Raw genomic sequence first — 27412 nt, forward strand, 5'->3', positions numbered from 1 at the left:
CGGCGGCTGCATCCGGCAGAGGCTCGTCGCCGCGGCCGAACAGGCCCGCAATAGATGGCACAGCCCGGCCGACAGATGCAATGCTCCATCTTTCTCTGACATGGCTGACCGAAGCCAAGACGCTGGGTTCCGGCGATCCGTCAGCCTGGGACGGATCCTTCTGGAGGCTCTAACCGCTGCCTTGTGTTCTGTCCAATGTACACACAGGATATTGCCCTTGGGTCTTTTCCGGCCCCGTGAAATCTATTGTCCTGATGGATCGACCTCGACCTGTTCTATGAGCTCGGGAAGCGCAGGCCACTTTGTGCTCCGTAGACGCCGCCCGGCCTCCGACTTGGCGTGGCAAGTCCATGCACACGACGGTTTGCAATCATCCCTTCTCCCCTCTTGACTGCCGCGAGCCGATCCCGGTTTCGGCGGCGGCGACTACGGAGCAGGAATAGTGATGCCGTACCTGGCAAGCGGAAACGACTCGAGGCTGGCCATGTACTCTGCCCACCCGTCTCCGAGCTCGCCGACCTGGTGCAGATCGACGTCTCCAGCCTCACCGGTACGCCCGGCCAGGACCTCGGCCTCGCGGCCCGCGTACTCGACCTTGAGCTTCGGGTGGGGGCACCAGACGACGCGCATGCCCGCGCGCCGCCCGGCCTCGACGCCCGGCACCGAGTCCTCAAAGACAAGGCACTCGTCGGGCGCAATGGGCTCCTCGCCCGCCGGCAGGGAGTCATTGATGGTCTTGAGGGCCAGGACGAAGATGTCGGGCAGGGGCTTCCCGCGGCCCGGCTGCAGACGCGGGTCGTCGCCGAGGACGCGCCGGTCCGCGGGAAAGTGCGCAAACAGGTCGTCGAGGTGGGCCGTCTTGATGGCAAAGTTGCCCGAGTGCGAGCTGGTGGCCAGGGCTACGTGCACGCGCCCGGCCCTGGCGAGGCTCGCGAGCAGCTCGACGACGCCCGGCAGCGGCTGGGCGGTGGGGAAGTGCTCCCGCTGGTGGGCGGTGAGCTCCTTGAGGTACTCGTCGTGCTGGATGGGCAGCTGTGCCCAGTCCTGGAAGATCCTGTTGGCCTCGTGGCCCGGGCGGCCCTGCAGCTTGGCCTTGATGGACCACGGCAGCTCTGGCTTGCCGTAGTTTTGGAGGACGAGGTTGACGCATTTCGTATAGAGGTCCTCCGTGTCCAGCAGCAAGCCGTCCATGTCAAAGAGACAGGCCCGGACGGGGGGGAACCTGTAGGTGGTAGTCAGAAAAAGGGTGCCCCGGGGGGGTTGGCTCCCTCAGGTGCCAATGCACGGCTTGTGGCGGAATCGTTGGGAACGCACTCGGTCCGGGGCGCCATGTCTGCTGAGCTGCCCTGCGTGCGCTTCTTTGATCGCAGTCGGTTTTGACTCCAACGGCCGATTGCGGCGAGTCGGCGAGAAGGTGGATGTCTCTTTTTTTTTGGCAGCTGCTTGTGTGTAAGGCTTGTCTGCAAGGCTTGTCGAAGCTTTCGAGATAAACTTGCAAAGGGTCTCACCCGGATTGCTCTGAGGGATGCCGGCAACGATGTCGGTCCAGATGGCAAGGGATGAGTTGAATCTTTTTCTCGACTCCGTCGGTGTGACTGATGCGATGCGGTGGGGGAGGGGCAGGACCAAGAACTCGCCGGCCGTCGGCGCTCACAACCCCCCTGCCCCCACAAATCACCGGCCCACTGCTGGCCTTCGCTCTTTTCTGCCCGGAAAACTCTCCTCCCGTCCGCTGCCATCGCCCTGCCGAGGGTGATTGCGTTGCGCGTCTCAACGGGCCATGATGGGGGCGCTGGGCCGAGAGAGCAAAGATGCGCAGAAAGAGTCGCTGGACGCCCACCCAGAGGACGCAGCAGACGCCCGCCAAGAGGACGCAGACGAGCCCGAGTCCCTGAGATTCTCCCCGGAAGAGGAGGCGGTCAGTCTTACGTCTCTTACCCATTCCTTCTCGCCGCCTCTAGGGGGCACCGGCAATCTGTTCACAATGGACACTCTCAAGCTCCCCCCACATTGGAGGGGAATACGCGCTGACAGCTTCACGTCCCTCTACAGACGCTCCTCCAAGAGTCTCACTCCATCAAGGCAGAGGCCAACGCCCTCTTCTCATCACACGACTACCACAACGCCCTCTCCCGATACGACGACGCCGTTGCTTCGTGCCCCAAATATCTCCGGTACGAGCGCGCCGTCTTGCAGAGCAACATTGCCGCAACCCACCTCAAGCTTGAGCAGTGGAACGAGGCCATCAAGGCGGCCACCGATGCGCTCGATGGACTGGTCGAGCTCGAGGAGCCAGGCGCCGCGCCCTTGAGTCCCGCGGACAAGCTGGAGACCTCCGAAAGCAGCCAGGCCGATGGGCGGAACACGAGCCGTCGCCAAGAACCGCCCAAGAGCGATCCTCGCGCACCCGACACCGACGTCGAGGACGAAATCGTCAGCGAAGGCGCCCTGAAATCAGCCCCCGCACCCCCTCCCGAGCCAACGTCACAGTCCCCCGCCGAAACCCGCAAGGCAGACATCCTGCGGATCCGCACCAAGGCCCTGCTTCGCCGCGCCCGCGCCCGCTCCGAGGCCGGCGGCTGGCAGAACCTCGCCGGCGCCGAGGAGGACTACCGCACACTGGCCGGCATGCCGGGCCTGGGCGCCGCTGACCTGCGCACCGTGCGCGCGCAGCTCAGCGCTCTGCCGCCGCGCACCAAGGCCGCCCAGGACGCCGAGACGGCCGAGATGTGGGGCAAGCTGCGGCAGCTGGGCGACGGGATTCTCAAGCCCTTTGGCCTCAGCACACAAAACTTTCAGATGGTGCAGGACGAGAAGACGGGCGGGTACAGCGTCAACTTTTCCCAGGGTGGGGGGTCCTCTTCGTCATGACGCCGGTGCGCAATCAAATGGTCTTGCAGAAGACGGACTGTCCTGTTTCCCGCCGTTGGACTTTCAGCAATACGTGGCGACTGGCATGGTGCATTTACCGGAAGGCCTTTGTGACGAGAGACACGGAGAAGCCGAATTGTGCGTCCCAGCTTCGGCCGGGTTCAGGGGTTCCGCCAAAGATATCACGAGCGATGGAGCTGGCCATGCCCCAAACGAAGTGGCGGTGCCTTATCCTATGGACTGCAGTCCCTGTGAACACGACCCACGCCGTCTACATGTTGCGCCTTGGACTCTTCTTTCGGCGGGCATCGGTAGGGTTCGTCGGTGTGAAGAGACACCAAGCCAGGCAGCTTGGCGTCGAGGCGCCGCTCAGCCGAGCTTGGGCAAGGGAGATGCTGGATCCGGCCTGTGCAGGCGGATACCAGCAACAGGATGCACCGTCCTTTGACTTTCGTTCAGGCTGTCATCTTCCAGAGAGGTTCGCGCTGCTGAACAGATTCAAGAGCAGACGGAGAGCATAGAGAGGGGATAACGACGCCAGGCAAAGTGGCAATTGTAGTCGAGATTATTCGTCAACTCTTCTACACCTCTGCAGAGACTCGGATATAATGGATGTTCAAGATGTCATACCTGCATTGCGAGCGCGGCGTCGCGACTTTGAGGCGGAGTCGAAGTTGAACGCCGTGGTGCTTGTGTTATCAGACATGAACAATGGAGATCACACGGTTGGTCACGGAAATTGTCATGAGCAGAACCCGGGGGTCTCTATGCAGAGCAATATTGTTAGCAGCTTCTTCTATACATATTTGTCTTTGAAGCCTCTTTTTAACTCATCCATTTCATCTTTATACGACTACCCTTAGGAAATTAGGATATCCGACGCTGGCAAGGGCCGGGCCGACGCGTTCGCATAAAGTTCAAGGCGTTTCTCGTATTGAAGCCCGTTAAACCCGACAGTTTGGCCTCGGGAGACGGCAGAGTGAGCAGGCAATAAAGAGGCGGACAGACGCGAAGCAGGCAGGTCGATAGCATCATGGAGCCGTTCGTCTAGTTGGCAAATACCTACCCGTTTGTGATATGCAAATAGGTTCGCGTGCGTGGCCAATGCAGCAGCTACATATACCCTCGCGCATCACGTACGCCTGGCTTCCTTCCTGCGGCCGAGGAAGCATAAGAGGGGCCCCCGAACCTCGAAACCGCGACGACTCTTCCCCTAACGGCGAGGGCAAGGGCAATCGCCCTCCCGGCTTGATTGCCTTGCAGGTTACCGCCTTAGATGAATCTCATCAAGCAGAGGTTAAATTTTCTGTCGACTGTCCGCAAGACGAATCGGTCGAGTTGCATTTGAGTGTCCCTACTCGCCAGTCTAATATGATTAGGTTATATAAGGCTTTCCAGATATTCCCTGGCCTTGGTACAACATGGGCGGAGTAGGACACGAGGACGCCATGGCCCCTTATTCGAAAGTCTAGACGCAAGACGTTGAGCTCTGAAGCGACAATGGCAAAGCTCTAGGCCAAGGTCTAAATCGCGGCCGGCTCACAGATTAGGGGCGAGCGAGCCATCCGAAACCGACTGCTGATAGGCTGTGTGACGCGTTCACGACTGGCGAGGCCGAAACTTCATTCGCACCCCAGACTATTAAGTCGTGACGGCTGAAGTCTCCCGCCAGCACCACATCTATTCCCCTGCCTGCCCTGACACGGAAATTCCGGATTAGGTCGTGCAGCATTTCCACTGCTGCCGTCAATGCCTCAACGCTCTTTCCTTCCACGTACACCGACACCACTATCACGTCCTTCTCCGGCAGTCGAAGCACCGCTGCCGTGAGATCGGCCGATGGGACCGGCACCTGTTCCGCCTCAATATCGTTCCGGATCCAAAAAATGCCACGATTTGGCCATGGCGCATTGTGCGTGCTCGTTGGTATCATCTTCGTCCAATTAGCCCCATGGGGCTCGTCACCACTCTGTCCTCAACCCGCGGCTCAGAGACTGCTAACATGGCAAGTCGTTGAGCGCTAAGCTTTGTCGCACTGGTTCCTGCTTGTTCATATTTGGCTGTAAAATTCGAAGGGCTCAAACATCACTGCTTGGGTATTTATTTGGCGAGAGCAGCTATATCGCTATTGACCTGTTGAGCGAGGGACTTGTTTGCCGCTCATCCGACACAGAAGCCCTACCGAATTCCCCTTCCTGCCTACTTTGGTCCAGGAGAAGGTACGAATGTGTGGATATCACCAGATGCCTCTACTTTTGGGTTCCCGCACAAGGACAACAACGGTGCTTGCAATACGCAGCTATTCGTGGCGTCTATAAACACAGATGCACGTTTGAGTAGTTTAAGCTGGCCGAATATGTCCAAGATGCCGGCTTGGACTCTCCTTAAGATTTAAGTTTGCAGGCAGCGCCAAGTCCATGATTATCCAGGACAGGGGCCGCCTCCTCAGGCGCAGGACTCGCGGCAATAACGAGGCCGCGCTGTCCCAGCTCACCTACAGCTTAGAAAAGGGAAAAGACCCGAGACTTTCTCACAAGTGGTGCAAGTTCAGCCTTCTATCCTCACGATGAAGGGGCTACGAGAACTTGGAGATGTGGTAGATCTATGTGAAGTCGACAGTCCATGTTACGATTTAGCGCTTGACAGCATGCCTGATGCGAAGAAAGGCCAGGGCGGTTTCGACGAAGACGAAGTTGACGAATATCATGGAACCAACTACATCTTCCGAGACAATATAAGCACAAGCTCGGCGGGAACAGACTGAAGATCTTTTTCGCGCAATCGTCGTTGCCTCTTTTGTTCCTCTTTGAATAGTAACCTGTATCGGATATCCTGCGGGAGGGACTGCACGGAAATGAGCCTCATTAGGGACACAGGCAATGCTTCTCTTGCAGCGTCTCTCTGGGCCTTGACCCAAAACAGATTGTTGTCCAATTTGTGAAAAAAGTACGTCTGCTCGTGGCACAATGTCCAAGGCTCAGCGCTGGTCGGGCAAAGCACGGCGGTTTCGAGGAGGCATATCCGATCCTGCCAAGTCGGATTGGGGCCGCGGCATACAATAGCCCCTGCTTCAAGGCACACGTTGGACATGTACGCGAAGGTCGCACAGTCGTCCGAGTCGGCCAGCATCGGCGTCCACTTGTTGTGTTCGTCCAGCGACATCCGGAAACACCGGTTGACAACGCCGTCCTGGGGCCATGCAACCACAAAGTGGCCGCCCTCTGGACTGAGGCCTGTGTCCTGAAGAGTCCCCAACACCAGCCGGATGAGACCAAGTACGAATCGGTAATGATCCTCAGACAGGCTACAAAGCCAGTCAGAGAGAGGCTGCTGTCTATCATGGAATATTCCAAGGATCCGGTTTTCAGACTCCAACTCTGCCCACCAAGCCTTCATCTGCTTGCTCGTCAGAGACTTTGCAAATGCTGGGAGCAGGTCTGCCACTAGTTGTCTCAGTAAAACACGTTGGGCCACTCCAGTGCAGAAGCTGACCCTGACGCCCCAGTAGAAGTCCAGAAATGGCACCAGCATGAAATCGTCGCGTTCGAGATTCCTAGCTTTGACTGTTTTGCCCCGCCGCTTTGCCCATACCTTGTTGGTGGTGATGGCTAAGTGGTCAGGACCACCTTGAAGGCCGAGCTGGTATTCGATCGGTTCTGAATACGAGCTGTATGTCCCGAGTTCTTCAAACCTCCTTGATGATGCCTTCCAACATGTTCCCTCGTCGTTTCCGCAGAGGGTGTTGACGGTGACCAGGCCTCCGATGAGGATTTCTTGCTTCATGTCTATGGATGAAGACGCCGCGGGCATCTTAATCGAACGGTCCCAGTGATACTTGTCGGTCCCATCACCATGCGATGGAGGACTTATATATCCTCCGCCAACCTTGATGGCAAGCGGCGAATCTATATCACCCGGCCAAGACACGAGCTCGCCCGGACCCCATGTATCCAAAACGTCCTCGGGAAGCGCGCGAACGTCGTATCTCCTAGTCCATTCTCCAGAAGTGCCTTTTGGTGACGTCGGACCATCAAAGGCAAGTACTGGGCCTTGGCACATACCGGCAAGGCAAGTCAGTTGGACAAGTCTGGCTGTAATGTACACATCAGGGTTAGATGAGATGTCTGTGCCAAGGAGAACGATCCGTTGGAGTGGCGTATCTAGAAAGAAGGGTTGTAACGCTCCAATATGAGCTTGCGCATAGGAAAGAAAGCCTACGCAGAGAAACTGAAGAGCCAAAGAAGACATGTGAAAAACGTCTGCGCCATTGATGTTGTGTTCGTAGCTATCACCAACGGCCTGGCTTATGATTTCCTGGGACTGTGTTCGCAGCAAGCTGATGGTGTGCTGTCGCCCCGGGTCGTCGGCACGGCGGTGATCTAAGTCCCGCAGATAGTTGATGATGCGCCCTCCAAGCGAAAAGTCGAGACGCGTCAGTCGCAGCTGATGACCAGTGGCATCTGATGGTGTTTTGCAGATGCCTAACACAGTGAAGGAGTTACAGCAAAGCCCAGCGTCCTGGATTGCGCGAACGGCGGTATTGAATCTCAAGCCGACTTGAATCAGCTGAGATAGAGTGTCGGAAGTGGTGGGCCGGGTGATTGATGTTGGTGCTCGATAGCGGAGTAATGCAACTGAATTCTGCTCTTGGAACTCAGTCGTTCGATTCCAAGACGCCGCGTCTCGCGACGATGGACAAACGCCTCCCAGCCCACACAGCTCTTCGATTATTCGTATCAGTTCCCGGTCCTGATCTGACCTCGGTGGTGGCCAAGAAACACGATCTCTACCGGGTAAGGTTCCCGAGATGCGATGCGCGCAGCCATCCAAGTGGTGGCCGGGCATGACTTCGGCCGACGGAATATCTTTTGGTTCAAAGTAGATCCATGGGGAGTCGTGAGTCCTCTCGTAGAGCAGCTGGGCAATCTCAGCGTGAGTGTATCCAACATCTCTAAGCTCGGCCATCCAGGCATAATCTCCGCGTGCAATCTGAGTGAAGCGCTGTTCCAAAAAGGTGGCGAGCACATCGACATTCTCGTGCGCCAGTACTTCTCGTATGCTGCTCGATGGACTCAAGGTGCTATTGCTGATTGATGTTAGACTCTTGATGTTGCTGCTTGTCCCGCTGTCAGCGCTGACAGGCACGCTATTTGCCTCCTTCCTCTCCGTTGCATGGAGTGGTTCGCTTGTATCTTGACCGCGTACTCGGTCAAACGAAGATCTGGTCATGGGCCGATCCGATGTCAGTCGGTTGGGTAACATGCTTGAGACGGCCTCGCTCAACTTATCACGCAGCGAGCCAAGCGGGCTTGGCTCGTTGCGCTTCTTGGTCTCGTCTGACCGTATGTCTGAATCATGCGAGTGAGATAAAGTTGATACGTTCTGGGTGGCCGACGGTGGTAAAGGTGCAGCAGGAGGCATAAATCGGCGTAAGGTCCGCGGACGCCGCCGCCGCCTTATTCGTTCTTTGGCGGCGTCATCGCGGTGCGGAGACCGTCCTGGCCGGCTAGGCTCGGGCTGCTGGTGGCTGCCAGTGGCATTCGCGGCACAAGACTTATGCCAACGGTCGACGTCTATGTCGGCCTCGGTAGGGAACATACAGGCTGGCAAGTCAGGTGGAAAGGCCTCGCCTGTCTCGGGGTGCCTTAAGTCCCAGTTTTTAACTGCATACTGCATAAACGGGACATGCTCCTCAGGACCTAGTAAGATCTCAAGCGACTCCCAGCGCGAGAAACCTCGCATAGTTAGGGCGGGGATTATAGGCGGAGCGAAGTCATCGTGGGTAGGTTGAAGCGTGTGCTGGCAGCCAGTGGCCTGCCAGATCAAGGAGAGGGAGGCGTAAGGCGTATCGACGAAGAGGGCTGTATCCGGTTAGACGGAGAGGGAGGGTCAGTATGACAGGGCATAACATACTGTCATAGTCACCGCCGACGGCCTGGTAGAATGCGGCCAGCTTGGTGGGCGTCAGGTAGGAGTCGGTCTTGTCGCCAAGCTCGAGGATCTGGAGGGACAAGGCGAAAGCGTTCATCATTAGCCCATGTGCTCTTAACCGGGACTTGACAGGTTGACAGGAGGGTGTTCCCCGCCTACAGTGTGGCGGGCGATGGCCCTCAAGAGGGCGTCGAGCTGCTTTGTCGGGCCCTTGTTCTTCTCAAACATGTAGGCATATTGAACGGCGGAACCAGGCGCCGAATCCAGGCCGGGTGCCGACATGTTGGGGGTGCGCAGTCAGAAGCTGGGCGCTTTGGCTTCGCGAGTCGTCGAATGCGGCGCAAGGCGTAGGTAGCAGCTAGGTGATATAGGGCGAGAAGGACGACAGAGCATTGGCCACGGCTTCCGTGCATGGAAGCGCGTCTGCGGCGAACCTAGGAGAGCGAAGAAGCAGGGAAACTAGGGTCGAGGACCAACGGAATGGAACTGGGTCGACGAAGCGGACGAGAGCTGGCGGGGTCGCTAAGAGATGGGTCGGTCTAGATGCGTGCCATGGCGGAGGCGTTGCTGCCGGGCCTGAGTGTCGGTGAGTCGGGTACGGTTCTTGAGAGTGCAAGCAAGAGGAACGGGAACGGGAGACGAGGATGAGGAGAAGTGAGGTAGTGTGGGTGTCAAAGGCCCGTGAATTTGGCTGACCGATATTTCTTGTCATCACTAATACTCAGGCTTCTACGGGAGCTGCTGCAGTGCAGGTAGAGTGAAAGCACAGCCTATCCCGCCAATATCGTGGGCCAAGAATTCGTAATAAGCATAACATTAGATGGACACACCAAAATACACATTGTCTTTTACCGGACTTTGTTGTACTGTATCGTCGCTTGAACAAAAAGAAAGAAGACTTGCTCGTGAAAACTCTAGAGGGCAACAGCTTAACGTCATGGGTGGCAACTCTTCAACCGCAGCTGAAAAGTAATAAAAATGTAGGTTATAGGTTTCTAGCTAAGTAAGATAAGCTATAGTCTTCTTATAGCTATAAATATATACCGATTTTTTCCTGCTTCTTATTAAATTATTAATATAAGTTTAATAAGAATAACTATTATTATAATAGTATAAGTTTTAATATTAATTAAGAAATAATATAATATATTTAATTAAAATATATCTAATTTTTTGTGAGAGCGCTACTAGGAGGTACGGGCTGACAAAGCACTCGGGTACGTAGTACCAATGTGTTGGCAGGGTATCGGCAGGGAATCGTGCCTACCCCGCTCGCATGTCATAGACCACTCGCCACTCCGACCGAAGAGGGAAAATCTCTCTTCTCGCAAGCTTCAGTCTTGCGACGAGGAGAACACAATACACACAGCGCAGTACCTCCAGCTATCTCTACTACCTGACTGATCGTACCGTGATACGTGTTCCCTTACATTTTTCTTCTTATAATAATAATAAATATAAGTTTATATAAGTTAATAAGTAATATAAAATATATTAAGAGTTTAATAACTTCTTAATAAGAGTCTAATACTAAGTTTTTATAAAGGTCTCTTAATAAATAAATAAATAAGTACTTAAGCTACTTTTTTAAGTATAATAAATATCTAGCTATAATAAAATATTATATAAAAAAGTATTATTATAACCTAGGTTTATTATATTTCTAGTAGGGAGAATAGTATTTTAGACTATTATTAAATAAATAGTACTTTAATCCTGATTTTAAATTTTTAAAACTACTGATTTGCTGCTTTAGCAAATTTCAGGTTTTCGTTTCCTACTACTCCGGTATCCACATCACCAATCCCATTAACCTGGCCACTAGCACCGGGAAGCATGATGTTCCGGAAATTGTTCGCCATGAGCTGCACACCGCTGACGAAACCCTGCTCGTCAAATGCACAATGTCCGCCATTCGGAGAGTTATTTACCGTCTGGAGTGCATTTATCTGCCGGTTACCCAGCCCAGCACCCGCACCGGCCTTTTCGTATGCTTTGACGGACTGAGGAAGGGATTTTTGAATATCGGGCAGCTCATTGGTAGTTGATTGGAAGTGAATTCGAGTATTCGCCATGGCTTTCTGAGCTCCGGCCGTGAAGTCTACCTGAGGAGCCAAAGCACCGCAGTTGAGCAGGACTCCTGTGTTGGGGAATTTGCCCATCTGCTCCGGGATGAAGAAGCCAGAGAGGGTGAGAGAGCCACCGCTAACGCCAGTGAAGAAGACCTGTGACTGATTGAAAGCGACGACGTTGGGGAGCTCTTTCGTAACAAGATCGGCAACGGCTTGTGAGTGAGCGCTGCCTTCTGTCCGGTCCAGACCTTTGCCACCGCCCCAGAAAAGGTTTGGGTCGGGAGCGAGGACTGCGACGCCCATGAGGTTGGCATTGACGCCTTCGTTGGGAAAGTCGAAGAATGACTGGCCCCCGTCGCCGTGGAGCAATACGTTCATGCCGATGTCGCCAGCAGTGCCGGGAGCGGCGGTGCCGCCCTTCACGCCCGAAGCTGCAGTGAATTGGTTGGCGGGAGCACTAACTTTATATCGGATTGAAAGGCCACTGATTGGCACAGGTTAGCTCAATTGCCACCATACTATAGAGCTGAGAGACAATGGCAATCTTACTTGATCTGGGCGGTTTGGTCAAGTGTGATGGAGCCATCTCGAGCGGTGGAAGTACCACCTTTAACTTTCGCCGCCTTCTCTTGTGCGGTTTCTTGTTCACCACCGCCATTTCCACCATTGTTCTGCTGGGGCGCGGCTTCACCGATGGATATGCAGAGGATTGCGAGCACACATAGTACTGACAGAACGGTACTTTTGAACATATTGTCAAATCTGAGAGAATATGCAAAAGAAATGGCAAGAACAAATAATTATACGCCCAAGAACAATACACTGAGAGAAAAAAACTGCGGACCGGCCGATGGAGGAGAGAAAGAGAGAGGAGAGAGACCAGACTGGGGAAGTAGTCGCATTTTGAGGTACGATGGAAACCACGGGCGAGTTTCAAAGTCGCAGCAGTGCTCCCGTATCGTGAAATTCTTGGCGGTGTTGCAAGTTTCGGATTGGGGTGATGGCGCACGGGGCGTTTTGCACTGGGCGACAGGGCCTTGTCTGAGTCGTGGAAATGTGGAATAATAACTGTCGTCCATCAGCGAGACTTCCAAGAATAGCAGCCTGGAAGGCCAATTGATTGATAAAAATCGTGCCAAGAGCAAAGGAAAATAGGAACACTGCAGGCGTTCGTGCAGCGTTTATGTGGTTGTCGTGGTAGCAGAAGTCGTCTGTCAAGTACAGCTCTTCGCCCCGTCGCACGACAAGTTCCATGGTTCCAGCTGCTTCATGTTCATGACAGAGGACCTCCGCCTTTGACAGGAGCCCACCACGAGCCGACCTGCCGCCGCACCATGACCCGTGTCCCGTCCCCGTGCGACCGCGCGCTCCATAACCTTAAACCCACTGCTCCACCGACCTCTTTGCTGCATCCCAAGTGGCTCTGCTCTCCGTGGTGCCATGTTCGCTTCGTGCGTTCCGTGTTGGCCATCCGGCTGCCTCTTATCATCGTCGATGAGACTGGGAGACTGGCAATCCCTCTGTGAGTACGATAGCCATGAAGATTGCTGCTCCTGATCTTCTTATGCCGCTCTTTCTTAAGCCTTTCTCCTGTTACTCGTAACAAAATATCCTATCTCTCGCCCAATGAGCGCTGGCACGATTATCTTCGGCTCTGCTCCGATTAATATACGCTGTAACGGGCAAGCCGCTTTAACGGCGGCTGCGCCGCCTAGCTTCTAGAACCTTCCATTGGCTCGAAGCTATAAAATGCCGTTATGCTCTTATGTAGTAGATTCTCTTTCTTTCTTTCTTTCTTTTCTATCTTGATAGTAAACAGCATAGGGACTAGTTAGTTGTATCAACTCACTAGAGGCCTTTCACATACTATCAAGATCACCGAAGACACTGAAGACACTGAAGACACCAAAGTAACCGAGTCCCATCGGAGCCATTAGCATTCAGCGAAGTCGCGATGGCCGAAGATAACAACAACATGCAGCCGGACGTCCTCAGCGCCCTGGTTGCCGAGATACGAAGTCTGAGAGAAGAGAATTCCCGAAGAAATACCCTGTTTGAAGAACGTTTTATTGCCCTGGAACTCCAACAACACCAGCAAGCCCGTTCGTCTGAACTCCTAGAGCCAATGCCATCTGTCACCCCGGCTGTCCCCATCGAGGACACCCATGTGGGCGCCAATCACAACCCTCACCCAACCAAGCGCCCCAAATTACGAGACATCCCTAAATTCGGCGGCGACAAGGCCCAGTGGCGAAGCTGGAAACTAGAAACCGAAGGAAAGCTACGAGTCGATAAAGAAGCCCTTGGAGATGCAGAAGGCCACTTTATGTACATCTTCATGAGCCTAGAAGGCAAGGCTAAAGACAACGTGACCACATTTGTGGAGATGCAAACCGAGAAGAGAACGTTCAATGTTGCTGAACTACTCAACCGTCTCGAATTGCTGTACGGGGAGGGATCGCAAGCAGAGAGCTACACGCAATCTGCATTCGATTAAGCAAGGAGAGAATGAACCATTCACGTCCTTTTACCCCGCTTTGAGAGGAGATCGCCAATGCCAACGCCGAGTATTGGCCAGACGACAGCAAGATTTCCTACCTCCAGGAGGCACTAAACGACAAAATGAAAGCAGCCCTCATAGGCTCTGACCCCTCTGCCATCAGCAGCTATGTTGGGCTGGCGAGGAGGTGCGATTCGCTGAGCAGCCAGATGGAACTGTTGGGTCAGTGGAAAAGGCCCCGAGGCAACACAAAGAGTTCGGACAACTATGACAACTACCAGAACCATGGAGGCCAGTCTGCCCAGAAACAGTCTGCCCAGAAAACCGAAGTTAGACGAGAGGATATGATGGAATGGGAGCCAACTCTACAAGCATCCGCGAAAGTGAACACTGCGCGCACCCGCAGTGATAAGAACACATATGGCTACCAATCCAAGCGACCAGAAGACCAAGCGCTGTTGGGCAAGCGTGCCCAGTGGGTCGACCAGGCCGAGATGGACGCCCGTTACCGTGAAGGGCGTTGCCTCCGTTGTGGAAGAGACAACTGCAGAATCGAGCGCTGTCCATTGGCTGCGCCTATCCGACCCGCAAACACGACCCGACGCACTCAGGTCAATGCCGTGACCCCTTCACGACCAGCGGTCACTAAAGCCGAGATCGCCGAAGACGATGCTTCTTCTCATAGCGATGAAGATTCAGACTAGGGACACGCGGCGGCTGTGAGAGAATGGGATGTGAGCGGAAAAGCAAAAATGGACGGAGAACCGTTCATAGCAGACGTCAGGGTGAACGGCACAGACTTTGTGCCATCTCTTGTCGACTATGGCTGCCTCTGCTACGGCGCGGTCAGCAAGCGCACATTTCACTCTCTCCAGTTGCCACATATACGCGTCCAGCCGCGCATCTTGGAGAATGCAGCGGGAGACGGCAAGGAGGTCAAAATCGACAAGATCACGTATGTGTCGATCGACCTCGATGGACATCAGCAGCATCGTGTTTTCATGTACGTCATCGACGATCTGAACTGGGATATGATCCTGGGTAAACGATGGATGGAAGACCAGGATGTTCACATCCATGCGAAGGAAGGATATCTCGAGATCGGGTCCAATGGAGTCAAGTACGAGACCGACGACGTTACCAGCCTCCTCAGCTAGACGTCTCTAATGTCATGGCCGCAACCTTTTAGCAGAAGCACGCCGTGACAAACGCAAAGGCGGCATTGGAGTTCACTCGGTCACAATGGCGGATATTGACAAGGCCTAAGACCGAAACCGAAGACTGACGTAATGGAGAAGCTGCCACCACAGTACCACAAGTGGTCTCGAGCTTTCTCTCAGCAAGTGGCCGACCAGCTGCCCCTCATCGGCCAGGTGTGGACCTGAAGATCGAAGTGCTGAAAGACGAGCATGGCCGAGAGGAGCCCTACCCTGGGGACCGCTTTACAGCATGTCCCGCGAGGAGCTATTGGTGCTACGAAAGACCCTCACAGAACTACTCGACAAGGGATTTATTAGAGTCAGCAGCTCGCCAGCCGCAGCACCAGTCCTTATGGTGAAGAAGCCCGGCGGAGGCATCCGCTTCTGCGTGGATTACAGAGGTTTGAATCACATAACGAAGAGGGACCGCTATCCCTTGCCTTTACTGAGCGAGACCTTGCGAACGATAGCCAAGGCAAGGTGGTTCACCAAGGTAGATGTTATAGCAGCGTTCCATAAGATCAGGGTCGCCCTGGCGACGAAGAAAAGACAGCCTTCAGAACGCGCTATGGATCCTTCGAATGGCTGGTAGTTCCATTCGGCCTGACAGGCGCACCAGCAGCCTTTCAGCGGTATATTAACAGCGTGCTCCAGGATTACCTCGATGATTTTGTGTCAGCGTATATCGACGATGTCCTGATCTTCTCCTCTGGAAGCCTGCAAGACCACCGCGACAAAGTCGGCAAGGTCCTCCAACGACTGATGGACGCTGGGCTGCAACTGGACATCAACAAGAGCGAATTCGAAGTCAAGGCTGTGAAATACCTTGGGTTCATCATCGAGGCGGAGTGTGGGATCCGAGTCGACCCAGAGAAGGTTGAGGCTGTGAAGGGATGGGCAACCCCGACGAATATTAAATCCGTGAGGAGTTTTATCGGATTCGCGAACTTCTACAGGGTGTTTATGCCAGACTTCTCGGTGATAGCGGAGCCGCTAACGCGGCTAACGAAGAAGGACGTGCCATTCCGTTGGGATGGATTGTGCGAAGAAGCCTTCGAGAAGCTCAAGGACCTGTTGATCACGGCCCCGATCCTTGCACACTTCCATCCAGAAAGGGAGACTATCGTGGAAGCGGACGCTTCAGGATTCGCGTCGGGAGGCGTGCTCCTGCAGAGAGATGATAAGGATGGACTGGTACGACCTGTCGCATACTTCTCGAAGAAACATTCGGCAGCCGAAGCGAACTACGCTATCCATGACAAGGAGCTACTCGCCATTCTCAGATGTTTGGAGCAGTGGGAACCAGAGCTACGGGCAGTAGAGCACTTCAAGATCCTAACGGACCACAAGAACCTGAGATACTTCTACTCGGAAAGGAGGTTGACAGAGAGACAAGTGCGGTGGTCGGAGTTCCTGTCCAAGTTCCAATTCAAGCTCGAATGGAGGCCGGGCCGCAAGGGCGGATTGCCTGACGCGCTCTCTCGACGGGACCAGGATATGCCGGCAAACTACTCCGATGAACGACTAAAGGGACGCATTATGAGGCTATTCCAAGACGACCACCTTAGAAGGGTCCCAATATCGACATTGTCTACCAACACCGATGGTGCCCAGAAATCAACTTCGGAAAAGAGATCAGGATATTTGAAGATGAGGAGTTACAGCAGCTGTGGCACGCCGCACGCCAAGAAGACAAGCTCTATCAAGAACTCACGAAGCTGGTAGCAGATGGAGCGAAGAGTTTGCCAACAGGATTACAGAAGGAGAAGGTTGTCAGCATTTCAGAATGCTCGTTAGACAATAGGGGCCTGCTGTGCTTTAGAGAACGCGTCTGGATACCCGGTTCGGAGCCGCTACGTACGAAGATCATCCAGGAAACTCACGACTCTCATATCACCGGACATCCTGGAAGGGACCTCACGTACTCGACTCTGTCGAGACGCTTCTTCTGGCCGGGTGCCGCTAGCGATGTACGTCGGTTTGTGCGCAACTGCGAGGTTTGCGGACGAAACACCATCTGGAGGATACAAAGAAAGGACTCCTAAAGCCGCTCCCTATTCCGCAACGCATATGGAGCGAAATTACCATTGACTTTATTACTGACCTCCCACCGTCGGGGAAAGATGGCGCGACGAACTGCATGGTGGTCACGGACCGACTCACCAAAGGCGTCGAACTCGAAGGATTACACGATATTTCTTCAGAAGCGGTTGCAAGAAGACTCTTCGAACGACACTACCCTGTCCATGGCATCCCAACGGCTATTACCAGTGATCAGGGTCCCCAGTTTGTCAGTGGTATGTGGAAACACTTCTGTCAGCTGCTAGGGATCGAGCAGCGGTTGTCAACGGCGTACCATCCACAAACCGACGGTGCAACAGAACGAATGAACCAAGAGGTAGAGATTCTTCGGATATGGACAAACTATCTGCAGGAGAACTGGTTGGACTTGCTTCCAGTCGCGATGGCGACAATTAACGAGCGGAAGCAACCTCCACCGGACTGAGTCCGTTCTTCTTCATGCACGGCTACCACAATGAGCCAATCCAGTTAGTTGAGCATCGAAGCACGGAAGACACAACACAGGAAGAAGCTGCAGCGGAGGATTTTATTCAGAGACTACAGGATGCCACGGAGTTTGCGCAAGCAGCGATAGCTATGGCCCAGGAAATACAGCAAGCGCAAGCCAACAAGCACAGGACAGCCGCACCGAGATACAAGCCTGGGGATTGGGTATACCTCAACTTGAGAAATGTCAAAACATCGCGACCCTGCAAGAAGCTCGATTGGTTACATGCCAAATATCAAGTGCTCACCGAAGTCAGCCCACATGCCTATAGGTTGGATGTGCCTGGACGTATCCATCCAGTCTTTCACGTCGATCTACTCCGGCCAGTACCGGAGACCCATTGCCTTCGCAGAAAATCGATCAAGAGAGTGCCCCACCGGTGCTGGTGGACGGCCAAGAAATGTACCTCGTCGAAAGGATTCTGGATGAAAGAATGGAAGGTACGCATAAGAAGGTGCTCGTAAAATGGCATGATTACTCGCAGCCTACGTGGGAGCCCCTTCCCACTATTCGACACACTGATGCATGGAAGCAATGGAAGAAACATAAAAAGAGTGTCACCTTCTCAAGTCATCTTGACACAGATTGCCACGATCCCAAGGAAGAGGAAACGTTGGACGGGAGGGAGGTAATTGTGAGGGAACGATCATGTGACTTTCATACTTTATGAAATGTCTCACTTTGATTCATGTAAATAGCGAAAGTCAGAGTCTTCCTTAGGAACCTCCTTCTCTCTTCGTAGACAATCACTTTACCCAAGTCGCACCCGACCTTGTTCGTGCACTTGTACCGTCACATATTGTCTACCAACTACCCCTCCTCAATAGATCACCGTCCGCGACGTGACTACCCGTTGATCTTGGTGTGGGGCCACAGCAGCCCAACTAAGTGTCTTCGCCACTTAGTTGGCCCAAAAAATCCGGCACAGCCCAAAAAATCCGGCACAGCAGCCCACCTCCAAAACGTCAACCCTATGCATCTCAACCGCGTTTTCTCGCGCAACTTGACTTTATTTACGTATCTTTTTGCCGGAATACATTATGACAGATAACATGGCTACCCTGGAGGCAGCAAAGCCGTTCTGGCGTCTCGTCGCGACCCCAGAGCCGATGTTCGTCGCTCAACAACACCAAAAAGAACGCCTCTTTCCGTGCGAGATGCGGCCATCCGTTACAATGTGAAGAGCTCATCCGTACAGAGAGCCATTAATTTCATAAAAAACCCCTTTTCCCGTGCTCCAGGGCGTCCATTGGCGCTGACGGAGGACGAAGACGACGCCCTGGTTGCGTATGTACAGTGGATGGAACGCACCGGCATGCCCGCCACGAGAGCAACTTGAAGCTGTTGCAAATGCAATAAGAATGCGTCGAGATCCCAATGCCCGCCCGGTCTCGTCAAGTTGGCTTGACAATTGGCGTGGAAGTCATCCTGCGATCGCGAAGACGTATCTCAAAGCAGTTGAACGAGCCCGGAAGTCCTTTGAAGCCCACGGGGTAGAAGAAGTCGAATTTTTCTACTCAAAGCTTCGAGAAATCATCACCAGCTACCGTATTGGCAGTTCAGAGATCTGGAATGAAGACGAGGCCGGAATACGCATTGGGTGCCTGCGAGAACGCATCCAAGTTCTCATCACGCGCACCACTAGAGTCAAGAGCACCCGGCCCCGAGTTTTAGACCCAGCAAACCGAGAATCCTGCACGGTAATTGCCTCAGTTAACGCAGTGGGGACTCTCTTCCACCTGGCTTGTTTTCCAACATTACCCTACCACCAACTGGGCCGGCATCGACATCATGACAGGCGTACGGTTTGCCCAGTCGCCAACTGGCTTTTCCAACGCAGAGATACACCTTGAGTGGGCAAGGCATTTCAACTGCTGGTCTTGGGCATCGTCAGCGCAAGCAAAACAGTCAGGAAATTCGCTGGAAGAGTGGTTCGGCTGTGACGAGCATCTTCGGCGCCCCAACATGGGGATGAGTCGCGTGGAGGCGCCGCCAAACCAACGGCCTGACGACGAGAAGATCTACCGATTGCTTGTTGTGGATGGCTTTACAGGGCATACCACCCTTGACTTTGCTGAGTATTGTATCAAGTTTGATATCATCATTGCTATTTTCCTCCACATTCCACCCACCTCATGCAGCCGCTTGATGTTGGGGTATTCCAGCCACTAAAGTCAGCACATCAGAAAGCGCTTCGAAGTCGCTCGCAGAAGGCAACATATCATTTTCGCGGGTCAACTTCCTCACAGCTTTTCAGGACGTATATGAGGCTGGCTTCACGCGGCATAACATTATGGCGGCATTTGAAAAAACAGGCCTCTTTCCTGTCGACCCAGCGCCGGTGATCACCAAGATCCTCCACGAGCAGCTACGACAACAGCAGCCGATCAATCCTGCATACGCCTCGCTCCTACCCTCGGAGACGCGTTTCCAAGTCGCCGCGGATGCCCTCAATGATATCCGGCAACGGTATGGGCCCCTCATGAGCTCGCCATCACGAGAAAACTTGCGGGTTCTTGCGAAAGTGAACACCGAGTCTATCGCGATGGCGTCACATTCAGGGCATAGTCAGCGATAAGAATAGCCGAACCCAGGCGTATGCGAATCGAATGAAGAGAGGCAAGATTGTCAGGCCGCGCGGAGAGTTTATCACGAGCTCCAGCATGGCCGACATCACCCGGGAGTATGAGGAGCTCCAGGCAAAGCAAACCCGGCTTCAAACGCGCCAGGAGATAAGGATGCATCTTAAACGAGTTCGTGGAGAGATGCAGAAGATCCGAGAAGACTATAAAGTCGGGAAGAAGCAGTTAGTCAATGGCAGAGTCAAGACATTGAACTTTAAGCCCTGGCTAGAGTTTACGGGACGAGACGTTGAGTTCTACACTCTGGAGCAAAGTTGCGATACCCTCATGCGGGAGCTCAAAGAGCCATCCAAGGAATCCTTTTCTATGATACCACGAAGAGAAATAACTCCGCCAGAGATGTCAGGGCGCGCGCAGCGACCGACCTCGCCCACTTACAGATATGTCGTCGTTGCCCGGCAGTGACGATACCGTCTATTTCACAGGCCTCGATCTTGACAAACATAGTGAGGATGGCGCCGACGATGAAGACGAGGACAATTTACTCGACACGCAAGAGAATATACCCTCATCGCCGCCGTTAGCAGCGGTTGAAGCGGTAGTCGATACACCATGCCCTCGACCGCGCACCCGATCGTCCAACAAGATACAGCAGACGCTCCAGGAACACAGGTATGGATAAAATAGCTCTCAGAGACGCACAACAGGCGAAATTACTACATAATACGTCTATTTGGACTCACAAACGCGGTCTTCCTATCTCTTCGACTGGAAGGCGGCAGCTCCTAAATAGGCCCAAAGACGTGATTTTTTTCACTTTTCGTTGTTACTTGCGTCTTTAGGTGATCCGCAGCTATTGATCACATGTATATTTTAGCTATTTGAAGTCGCATTGACGGCACCATGAAGCGAAGCGTAGAATTTCCCTTGATTTTGCACCCCAAATTGAGGACCCTGCTGTGCCGGATTTTTTGGGCTGTGCCGGATTTTTTGGGCCAACTAAGTGGCGAAGACACTTAGTTGGGCTGCTGTGGCCCCACACCAAGATCAACGGGTATTGATTTCGATAGTTCTAAACCGCACTTGTCGCTTTCAAACCTCACCAAAACACCCTGCAACCAAATTCTCACCTAAACCACCACACCGTCAACAACCCAATGGCTACCGCTGCCCCCACACCCGTCGATCGAGTGCCCCCTGCCCCTCCTCAACGCCAGCAATACCAATGAAACGTTCCGAAATGCCTTTGTTGCTAACCCAGCCGGTCTCATGAAAGAAGTCTTCCTCGTATGCAATGCCGCATACAGTATGCAAGCGGTAATCGATTCACTACGTGCCTCGACCACGACGACAATAAGGGACATGGAGGACCTCCAAACCCGCCTAGAAAACACGCTCATTTCTAAAAGTGATGGAGACGCAACGATCGCCCGTCTTATGGCAGAAAATGAAGCATACCTAAAGATCATTCAGTCAAAGGGCTTCACACCGCACACCAGAACACCCTGATCCTGAGGCCTTCACCGGAGAGGACCCCACGCTTCTGCCGAATTTCCTCCAGCACCTCGAGTTGAAGCTCGAAATGAATAAAGATTGGTGGAACTCGGAACCTCAACGTATGGGATATGTCGTCTCATGCCTTAAAGGCAAAGCACATGACCAAGTCCGCTACAACATTAAAGATGGGGTGGTTCTCTTCGACGATGTCAATGCCATAAAAGCACCCTTCAGTCAGCCTTCGGGGATATTGACGCTAAAGCTACCGCCCAACTCAAAATCTTTGACATGAAACAAGGCCATAGATCCCTTACGACATTCCTCCCGAATGGTATGCCGTCGCCAAGCTCACCGAGTGGGATAGTGGGGCGCTCATTGCTCACCTCCGACGTGCCCTCCACGACAACGTTATCTGGAGACTTTCTCTCACTAAGGGCAAAGATACACCTACCGAACTTAGTCAATTTATGGACCTTGTCCGTATCTGCGATAACGAATGCCGTCAAGTCAATGCCAATTACTTCAAGAAAAACACCGACAACTCAGCAAGTCACAAAGCAACCTTACAACCCTCCACCACGCCACAATCGACGACCTCTAACGGCGGGGATTCAATGGATTTGAGCGTCATCACCTGGGGGGCCAAAGATGTCGCCTCTGGTCGTAGACCCCAAACGGAAGCAGAGAGAGCGGCACGCAGAGCCTATTGCACAACGCATGGACTCTGCCATTGGTGCAGCTCGGGCAAACATCGTTCCCTCAATTGCGACACCGCACCATGGAGGACGGAAAAAGTGTAGTCTCCGACGGAAGTCGCCGCAGGAGACGCAAGAAAAAGGGCGATCTACTGCTCTCTTCTCTGGACACCAACCAAGCTCATTTGCTACTGCCTTGTAACCTAATCGAAGACAATTCCACTCCGATTAAAACCGAAGCAATGCTTGACTCAGGTGCCACCGGAAAGGGTTTATAGACGAATCCTTCGCGCACACCAACAAACTCACGCTTTATGAATTACGAAACCGTCGCCGGCTGAACGTAGTCGATGGAAGACCCTCCTCGGCTGGCGACATCACTCATGTGGTGAAGCTCAACATGGACATCAAGGGACACAAGGAGAAGATGCTTTTTTACGTAACGAAGCTTGGGAAGTATAATGTCATACTTGGAAAACCCTGGCTAACAGATCACAACCCAATCGTCAATTGGAGCACGAATGTGGTCACTTTCAACTCTGATCACTGCCGCAAATACTGCATGGAGAAAGGACAATACCAACTGCCTGTTTCTGGAGCTCCCTCTTTGTCAAGTTCTGCAACCACGACTATACTGCCACGCCCATCAATCCCCGAAGAGTCGGCGCAGCCTGTTCCACATGCTGACCAAAAACCGCGACGTCGACGTATTCTCATTATCACTGTATGAGATCGACAAAGGCTGGCTGAACTTGGGGTCATCACAGAAGCCTCCACCTTCGTAGAACCTAAAACACGCCGACGGGTCCGATTCGACTCTGCACTCACAGACATGGACAAGATGAACCGAGAGCTCCAGCTACAGGACGGAATCACCTCCCTTAACCCCAAGGACCAACAAACACAGGAACTCCGAGCTTCCCGGAAAATAGCAGCCGATATGTACCTTTCAGGGGCATCACTCGAAGACATTCACAAAGCCCTCGAACCCAAGACTTTGATCGATCCTGCAACAAAAGTACCACAACACTACCATGAATTCTTGAAGGCATTCGACCAATCAGAGGCGGATAAACTCCCCCCACACCGAGACTGCGACCACGAAATTGAACTTCAACCTGGAACGACTCCACCACATGGACCTCTGTACGGGATGTCCCAAGACGAACTTCTCGTCCTCCGGAAATTCCTTCAGGAAAACCTTGACAAGGGTTTTATACGCGCTAGCACCTCACCGGCGGCCTCGCCGGTGTTATTCAAAGAAGCCAGGAGGGGCCTTCGTTTTTGCGTGGACTACCGAGCTCTTAACGCGATAACCATCAAGAACCGCTACCCGCTACCGTTAATCCAGGAGACACTTTCTCAGCTAAGCCAAGCCAAGTATTTCACCAAACTCGATGTCGTCGCAGCGTTCAATCGAATACGCATCAAGGAGGGTCAGGAGTGGATGACGGCGTTCAACACAAGATATGGTCTCTTCGAGAGCATGGTGATGCCTTTTGGACTATCAAACGCCCCAGCTACCTTTCAAGCTCGAATCAACGAAGTCTTACGCCCATTCCTTGATAGATATTGCACAGCCTACATCGACGACATTCTCATCTACTCAGACGACCTCGCCACCCACAGACTCCACGTCAAATCAGTACTTCAAGCACTTGAAGCCGCAGGCCTACAACTTGACGTCAAGAAATGCGAATTTGAGACTACTGAAGTTAAATATCTGGGCATGATCATCTCAACCACTGGAGTACGGATGGACCCAGAGAAAGTCGACTGTCTCATCAACTGGGAGGCCCTATCAACGTCAAAGATGTTCAAGCCTTCTTAGGATTCTCGAATTTCTACAGACGGTTCATCAAGGGATTTTCACGCATCGTACGACCACTTGTTGCCCTGACACGGAAACTAGTCAAATGGAACTGGACTTCATCGTGCCAAGAAGCATTCGATATGCTCAAAAATAGCTTCACTTCAGCGCCAATCCTCAGACACTTCGACCCCGCAAGAGAAGTGTTTGTCGAATGCGACGCATCCGATTTTGTCTCTTCGGGCATCCTCTCCCAGGAAGATGATCAAGGAGTGCTACACCCAGTGGCTTTCATGTCCAAGAAGTACGACCCGCTGAGTGCAATTACGAGATCTATGACAAAGAACTTTTGGCTATTGTACGCTGCTTCGAATGCTGGAGACCCGAACTCCAAGGCACGCACCACCAGATTACAGTCATCACTGACCATGCCAACCTTCGATATTTCATGACAACCAAGCAACTTTCAAGACGACAAGTCAGGTGGAGCGAATTCCTATCACAGTTCCAATTCGCTATCAAGTCAGTGCCTGGGAAAGAGAACGGAAAACCTGACTCACTCACACGAAGATCACAAGACTTGCCGAAAGATGAAAATGACGACCGCATCCAGTACCAACAACAGTCGCTGCTTAAGCCTTGCAACGTAGACTCCTCCGTACAAGAACAACTAAAGCTTGACCCCGAGCTCTCAGAACTCTTTGCCAATCTCTCCTGGGAACAAGAAATTGCACTATGTCCCGCCATTCTTGACGAAATTCAGCCAGAACCAATCAACCACAGAATCACAAGACTTCTAGACAAGGGCTATGAGGAGGACGAATGGTGGATGAAAATCAGGGACGAGATGCTCAAACCCCATGGCACTCCTCACTCGAAGGAAGTTTCTCTATCGGAATGCATGATAAACGAAGGCCGATTATATTTCCGAGAGAGGCTATACGTACCCGCAGGCGAACTACGGACCCTTCTCACTCAACTCGCCCACGACAGCGTCGAATCAGGCCACCCCGGGAAAAACAAGCTATACGAACTCATTTCACGCTCTTATTGGTGGCCAAGGCTTAGCGCCGATACGAAACAATTCACACGCAATTGCCACGGATGCCTGAGGAACAAGACCTCCCGGTTACGGTACCAGGGGACGTTGAAACCGCTCCCAGTTCCCTTGCAAAGATGGAGGGACTTGTCCGTTGACTTCATTGGCCCAATTCAGCGCACAGCTCGTGGATTCAACGCAATCATGGTGGTAGTCGATAGGCTGTCAAAGGACAGACATTTCACGCCTTGCAAGACCGACATGAAAGCACATGACTTGGCAACGCTCTTCGTACGAGATGTCTGGAAACTCCATGGACTACCGGATTCAATCGTATCTGATAGAGGACCACTGTTTGTCTCGGAATTCTGGAAAGCGGTTTGCCACCGCCTACAGATCAATATCAGCCTCTCCACAGCATATCACCCCGAAACTGACGGCCAGACGGAAAACGCTAACTCATTTCTCGAACAATACCTTCGCCAGTATGTTAGCTTTGCTCAGGACGACTGGGACGAGTGGCTCCCATTGGCCGAATTCGCAGCCCGTAACGTTGTTAGCGATTCAACGGGAATGTCTCCATTTTTTTGCGAACACAGGCTACCACCCCCGAATGAGCTTTGGTCCCCCCTCGCGCAATACCACTCGCGGCATCCAAAGACCTGGCAGAACGCTGCAACGAGGGGAACGAATTTGTCGCCAAGATGCAAGAAATCACTGATCTACTTCGGACAAACCTGCTCTCAGCTCAAGCCTCACAAGAACAGTTCGCCAACGCAAATAGATCACCGGCGCCAGCGTACCGAGTTGGAGACATGGTGCTACTTAGCACACGCAACATCGATTCGACCAGACCCATCCCCAAACTAGATCATAAGTTCATTGGCCCTTTTCGAATCGAGCGCGTGCTCAACCTCACTCCTACCAACTGAAGTTGCCACATGAATTAGACTCAATTCACAATTCATTCCACGCCAACCTCCTACGACCGTCACCAAACGACCCGCTCACGGCCAATACAACACACCCCCCACCAATAACGCTAGATGCAAAGGGAGAAACTCTGGGCGATTGAAGCAATACTGGACTCGAAACGCACAAAACAGAAAGGCTTCCAGTACCATATACTATGGAGAGGCTTCGACCTTGAGCAGGCAACATGGGAACCACTACAGAACGTCGTCAACGCTCACATCGCCATCAGAGACTTCGAGAAGCACAGCAAAAACAAACCCAGACCCACGAAACAAGAAGTGCAAAATGCTCGCCTACAGGCTCAGCAAGACGTGGAAGAATCAGAAGCGATGGAGTAAGGGAGGCCCATGTGTGAGGAACGATCATGTGACTTTCATACTTTATGAAATGTCTCACTTTGATTCATGTAAATAGCGAAAGTCAGAGTCTTCCTTAGGAACCTCCTTCTCTCTTCGTAGACAATCACTTTACCCAAGTCGCACCCGACCTTGTTCGTGCACTTGTACCGTCACAGTAATGTAACGGGCAAGCCGCTTTAACGGCGGCTGCGCCGCCTAGCTTCTAGAACCTTCCATTGGCTCGAAGCTATAAAATGCCGTTATGCTCTTATGTAGTAGATTCTCTTTCTTTCTTTCTTTCTTTTCTATCTTGATAGTAAACAGCATAGGGACTAGTTAGTTGTATCAACTCACTAGAGGCCTTTCACATACGCCATTTTCTCTTCTAGAGTTCATTCTCGAAAACCAAATGAGGTGAAATAGCGCTTGTCTATTTCCTTATAGTCTAGACACCATTTTAAACTCTTTTATCGTATTTTGACGGTAGGTCATGTGCCCTGCGATACCGATAACTGGTTATGCTCTTAGCCGGCTGCGGTTAAACAAACAGCCTCTCTCGTTAATGTATCTTTGATAGATTTCCGCTGGAACTGCGGAGGAAGCGGCTACGTTATTTGAGGGGGGTGTTGTTAATATCGCTATTCGGAACCCGATTTGATGATGGTGGCAAAGGAGGTGGCGATGTAGGAATAGGCGACGTGGAATCTCCTGAGTCAACAATCATGGGACGCTTAGGTGATGGTCCAGCTGGTGGTGGAACCTGCAAAGATGCTGTTGATGTCGAAATTGAAGTTTGAGAAATTGCCCTTGAGCTGAGTTTGACTGCGAGGCAGCTTGCGCGACGTTTATAGTAATAATTGTTGATGCTTTCATGCTTTCCGGCTTAAGAAGGATGCTATATACAGAATATTGAGACGCAGTCTCGGCTGACTGAGACCCAGGACCACAACTCTGGCGCTCAGCCAAGTTGATGCTTGCCAACAGTAACTTGCTCGACCCTGACCTCTTTTTGAACTAATTTCTCGAAAATCCCTTGGCGTTTTTTTTTACTGCTGGCGGATTCACTTCCTCCTTGTGTTTGGTTGGCACAGCGGTAATTATAGCGCGATTCGCTATGCAATCAATTTGCCAAGTCTCAAACAGGGACATATGGGTGTAAACAGTAATGCAGGTATTATTCTGTCTAATAGAACGTAGCGGAAGCTGTTATAGGCATAGACGCCTAATAAGGGCAAATAATGTCTCTGTCAGCTGCCACCAGCACCTTCATGGCATATAGGGTCCACTACCAGGTTATCTGTTGGAGTGTCACTTCACTTTTGCCTGCACAACCT

The 27412-nt window shown here is 52.7% G+C and overlaps 6 protein-coding genes across 6 annotated transcripts; 3 read left to right on the forward strand and 3 right to left on the reverse strand.

Annotated features, from left to right (window-relative positions):
* Positions 1-426: 426 nt before the first annotated feature.
* HRG_08955 (haloacid dehalogenase-like hydrolase domain-containing protein) lies at positions 427-1331 on the reverse strand (the record flags this gene model as incomplete). Its single annotated transcript, XM_044867426.1, has 2 exons — positions 427-1222; positions 1315-1331. 2 exons carry the CDS (start codon positions 1329-1331, stop codon positions 427-429), a joined length of 813 nt encoding a protein of 270 aa, XP_044717447.1.
* A 449-nt stretch (positions 1332-1780) lies between these two features.
* On the forward strand, positions 1781-2871 carry HRG_08956 (tetratricopeptide repeat protein 1 (TTC1); the record flags this gene model as incomplete). Its single annotated transcript, XM_044867427.1, has 2 exons — positions 1781-1918; positions 2053-2871. The coding sequence occupies 2 exons, from the start codon at positions 1781-1783 to the stop codon at positions 2869-2871; spliced, it is 957 nt and encodes a 318-aa protein (XP_044717448.1).
* Positions 2872-5586: 2715 nt separating this feature from the next.
* On the reverse strand, positions 5587-9084 carry HRG_08957 (WD repeat-containing; the record flags this gene model as incomplete). Its single annotated transcript, XM_044867428.1, has 3 exons — positions 5587-8732; positions 8785-8872; positions 8962-9084. The coding sequence occupies 3 exons, from the start codon at positions 9082-9084 to the stop codon at positions 5587-5589; spliced, it is 3357 nt and encodes a 1118-aa protein (XP_044717449.1).
* Positions 9085-10538: 1454 nt separating this feature from the next.
* On the reverse strand, positions 10539-11541 carry HRG_08958 (Cyclin-like F-box; the record flags this gene model as incomplete). The annotated part of the gene is made up of 3 exons (XM_044867429.1): positions 10539-11358; positions 11424-11428; positions 11479-11541. The coding sequence occupies 3 exons, from the start codon at positions 11539-11541 to the stop codon at positions 10539-10541; spliced, it is 888 nt and encodes a 295-aa protein (XP_044717450.1).
* A 1287-nt stretch (positions 11542-12828) lies between these two features.
* On the forward strand, positions 12829-14531 carry HRG_08959 (uncharacterized protein; the record flags this gene model as incomplete). The annotated part of the gene is made up of 3 exons (XM_044867430.1): positions 12829-13359; positions 13419-13884; positions 14152-14531. The coding sequence occupies 3 exons, from the start codon at positions 12829-12831 to the stop codon at positions 14529-14531; spliced, it is 1377 nt and encodes a 458-aa protein (XP_044717451.1).
* A 292-nt stretch (positions 14532-14823) lies between these two features.
* On the forward strand, positions 14824-16618 carry HRG_08960 (reverse transcriptase (RNA-dependent DNA polymerase) domain-containing protein; the record flags this gene model as incomplete). The annotated part of the gene is made up of 6 exons (XM_044867431.1): positions 14824-14928; positions 14995-15048; positions 15099-15494; positions 15588-15734; positions 15795-16290; positions 16371-16618. 6 exons carry the CDS (start codon positions 14824-14826, stop codon positions 16616-16618), a joined length of 1446 nt encoding a protein of 481 aa, XP_044717452.1.
* Between the last annotated feature and the right edge of the window lie 10794 nt (positions 16619-27412).

The sequence above is a fragment of the Hirsutella rhossiliensis genome (genome assembly GCF_020360975.1).
Source record: "Hirsutella rhossiliensis strain HR02 chromosome Unknown scaffold00011, whole genome shotgun sequence".
NCBI lineage: Eukaryota > Fungi > Ascomycota > Sordariomycetes > Hypocreales > Ophiocordycipitaceae > Hirsutella > Hirsutella rhossiliensis.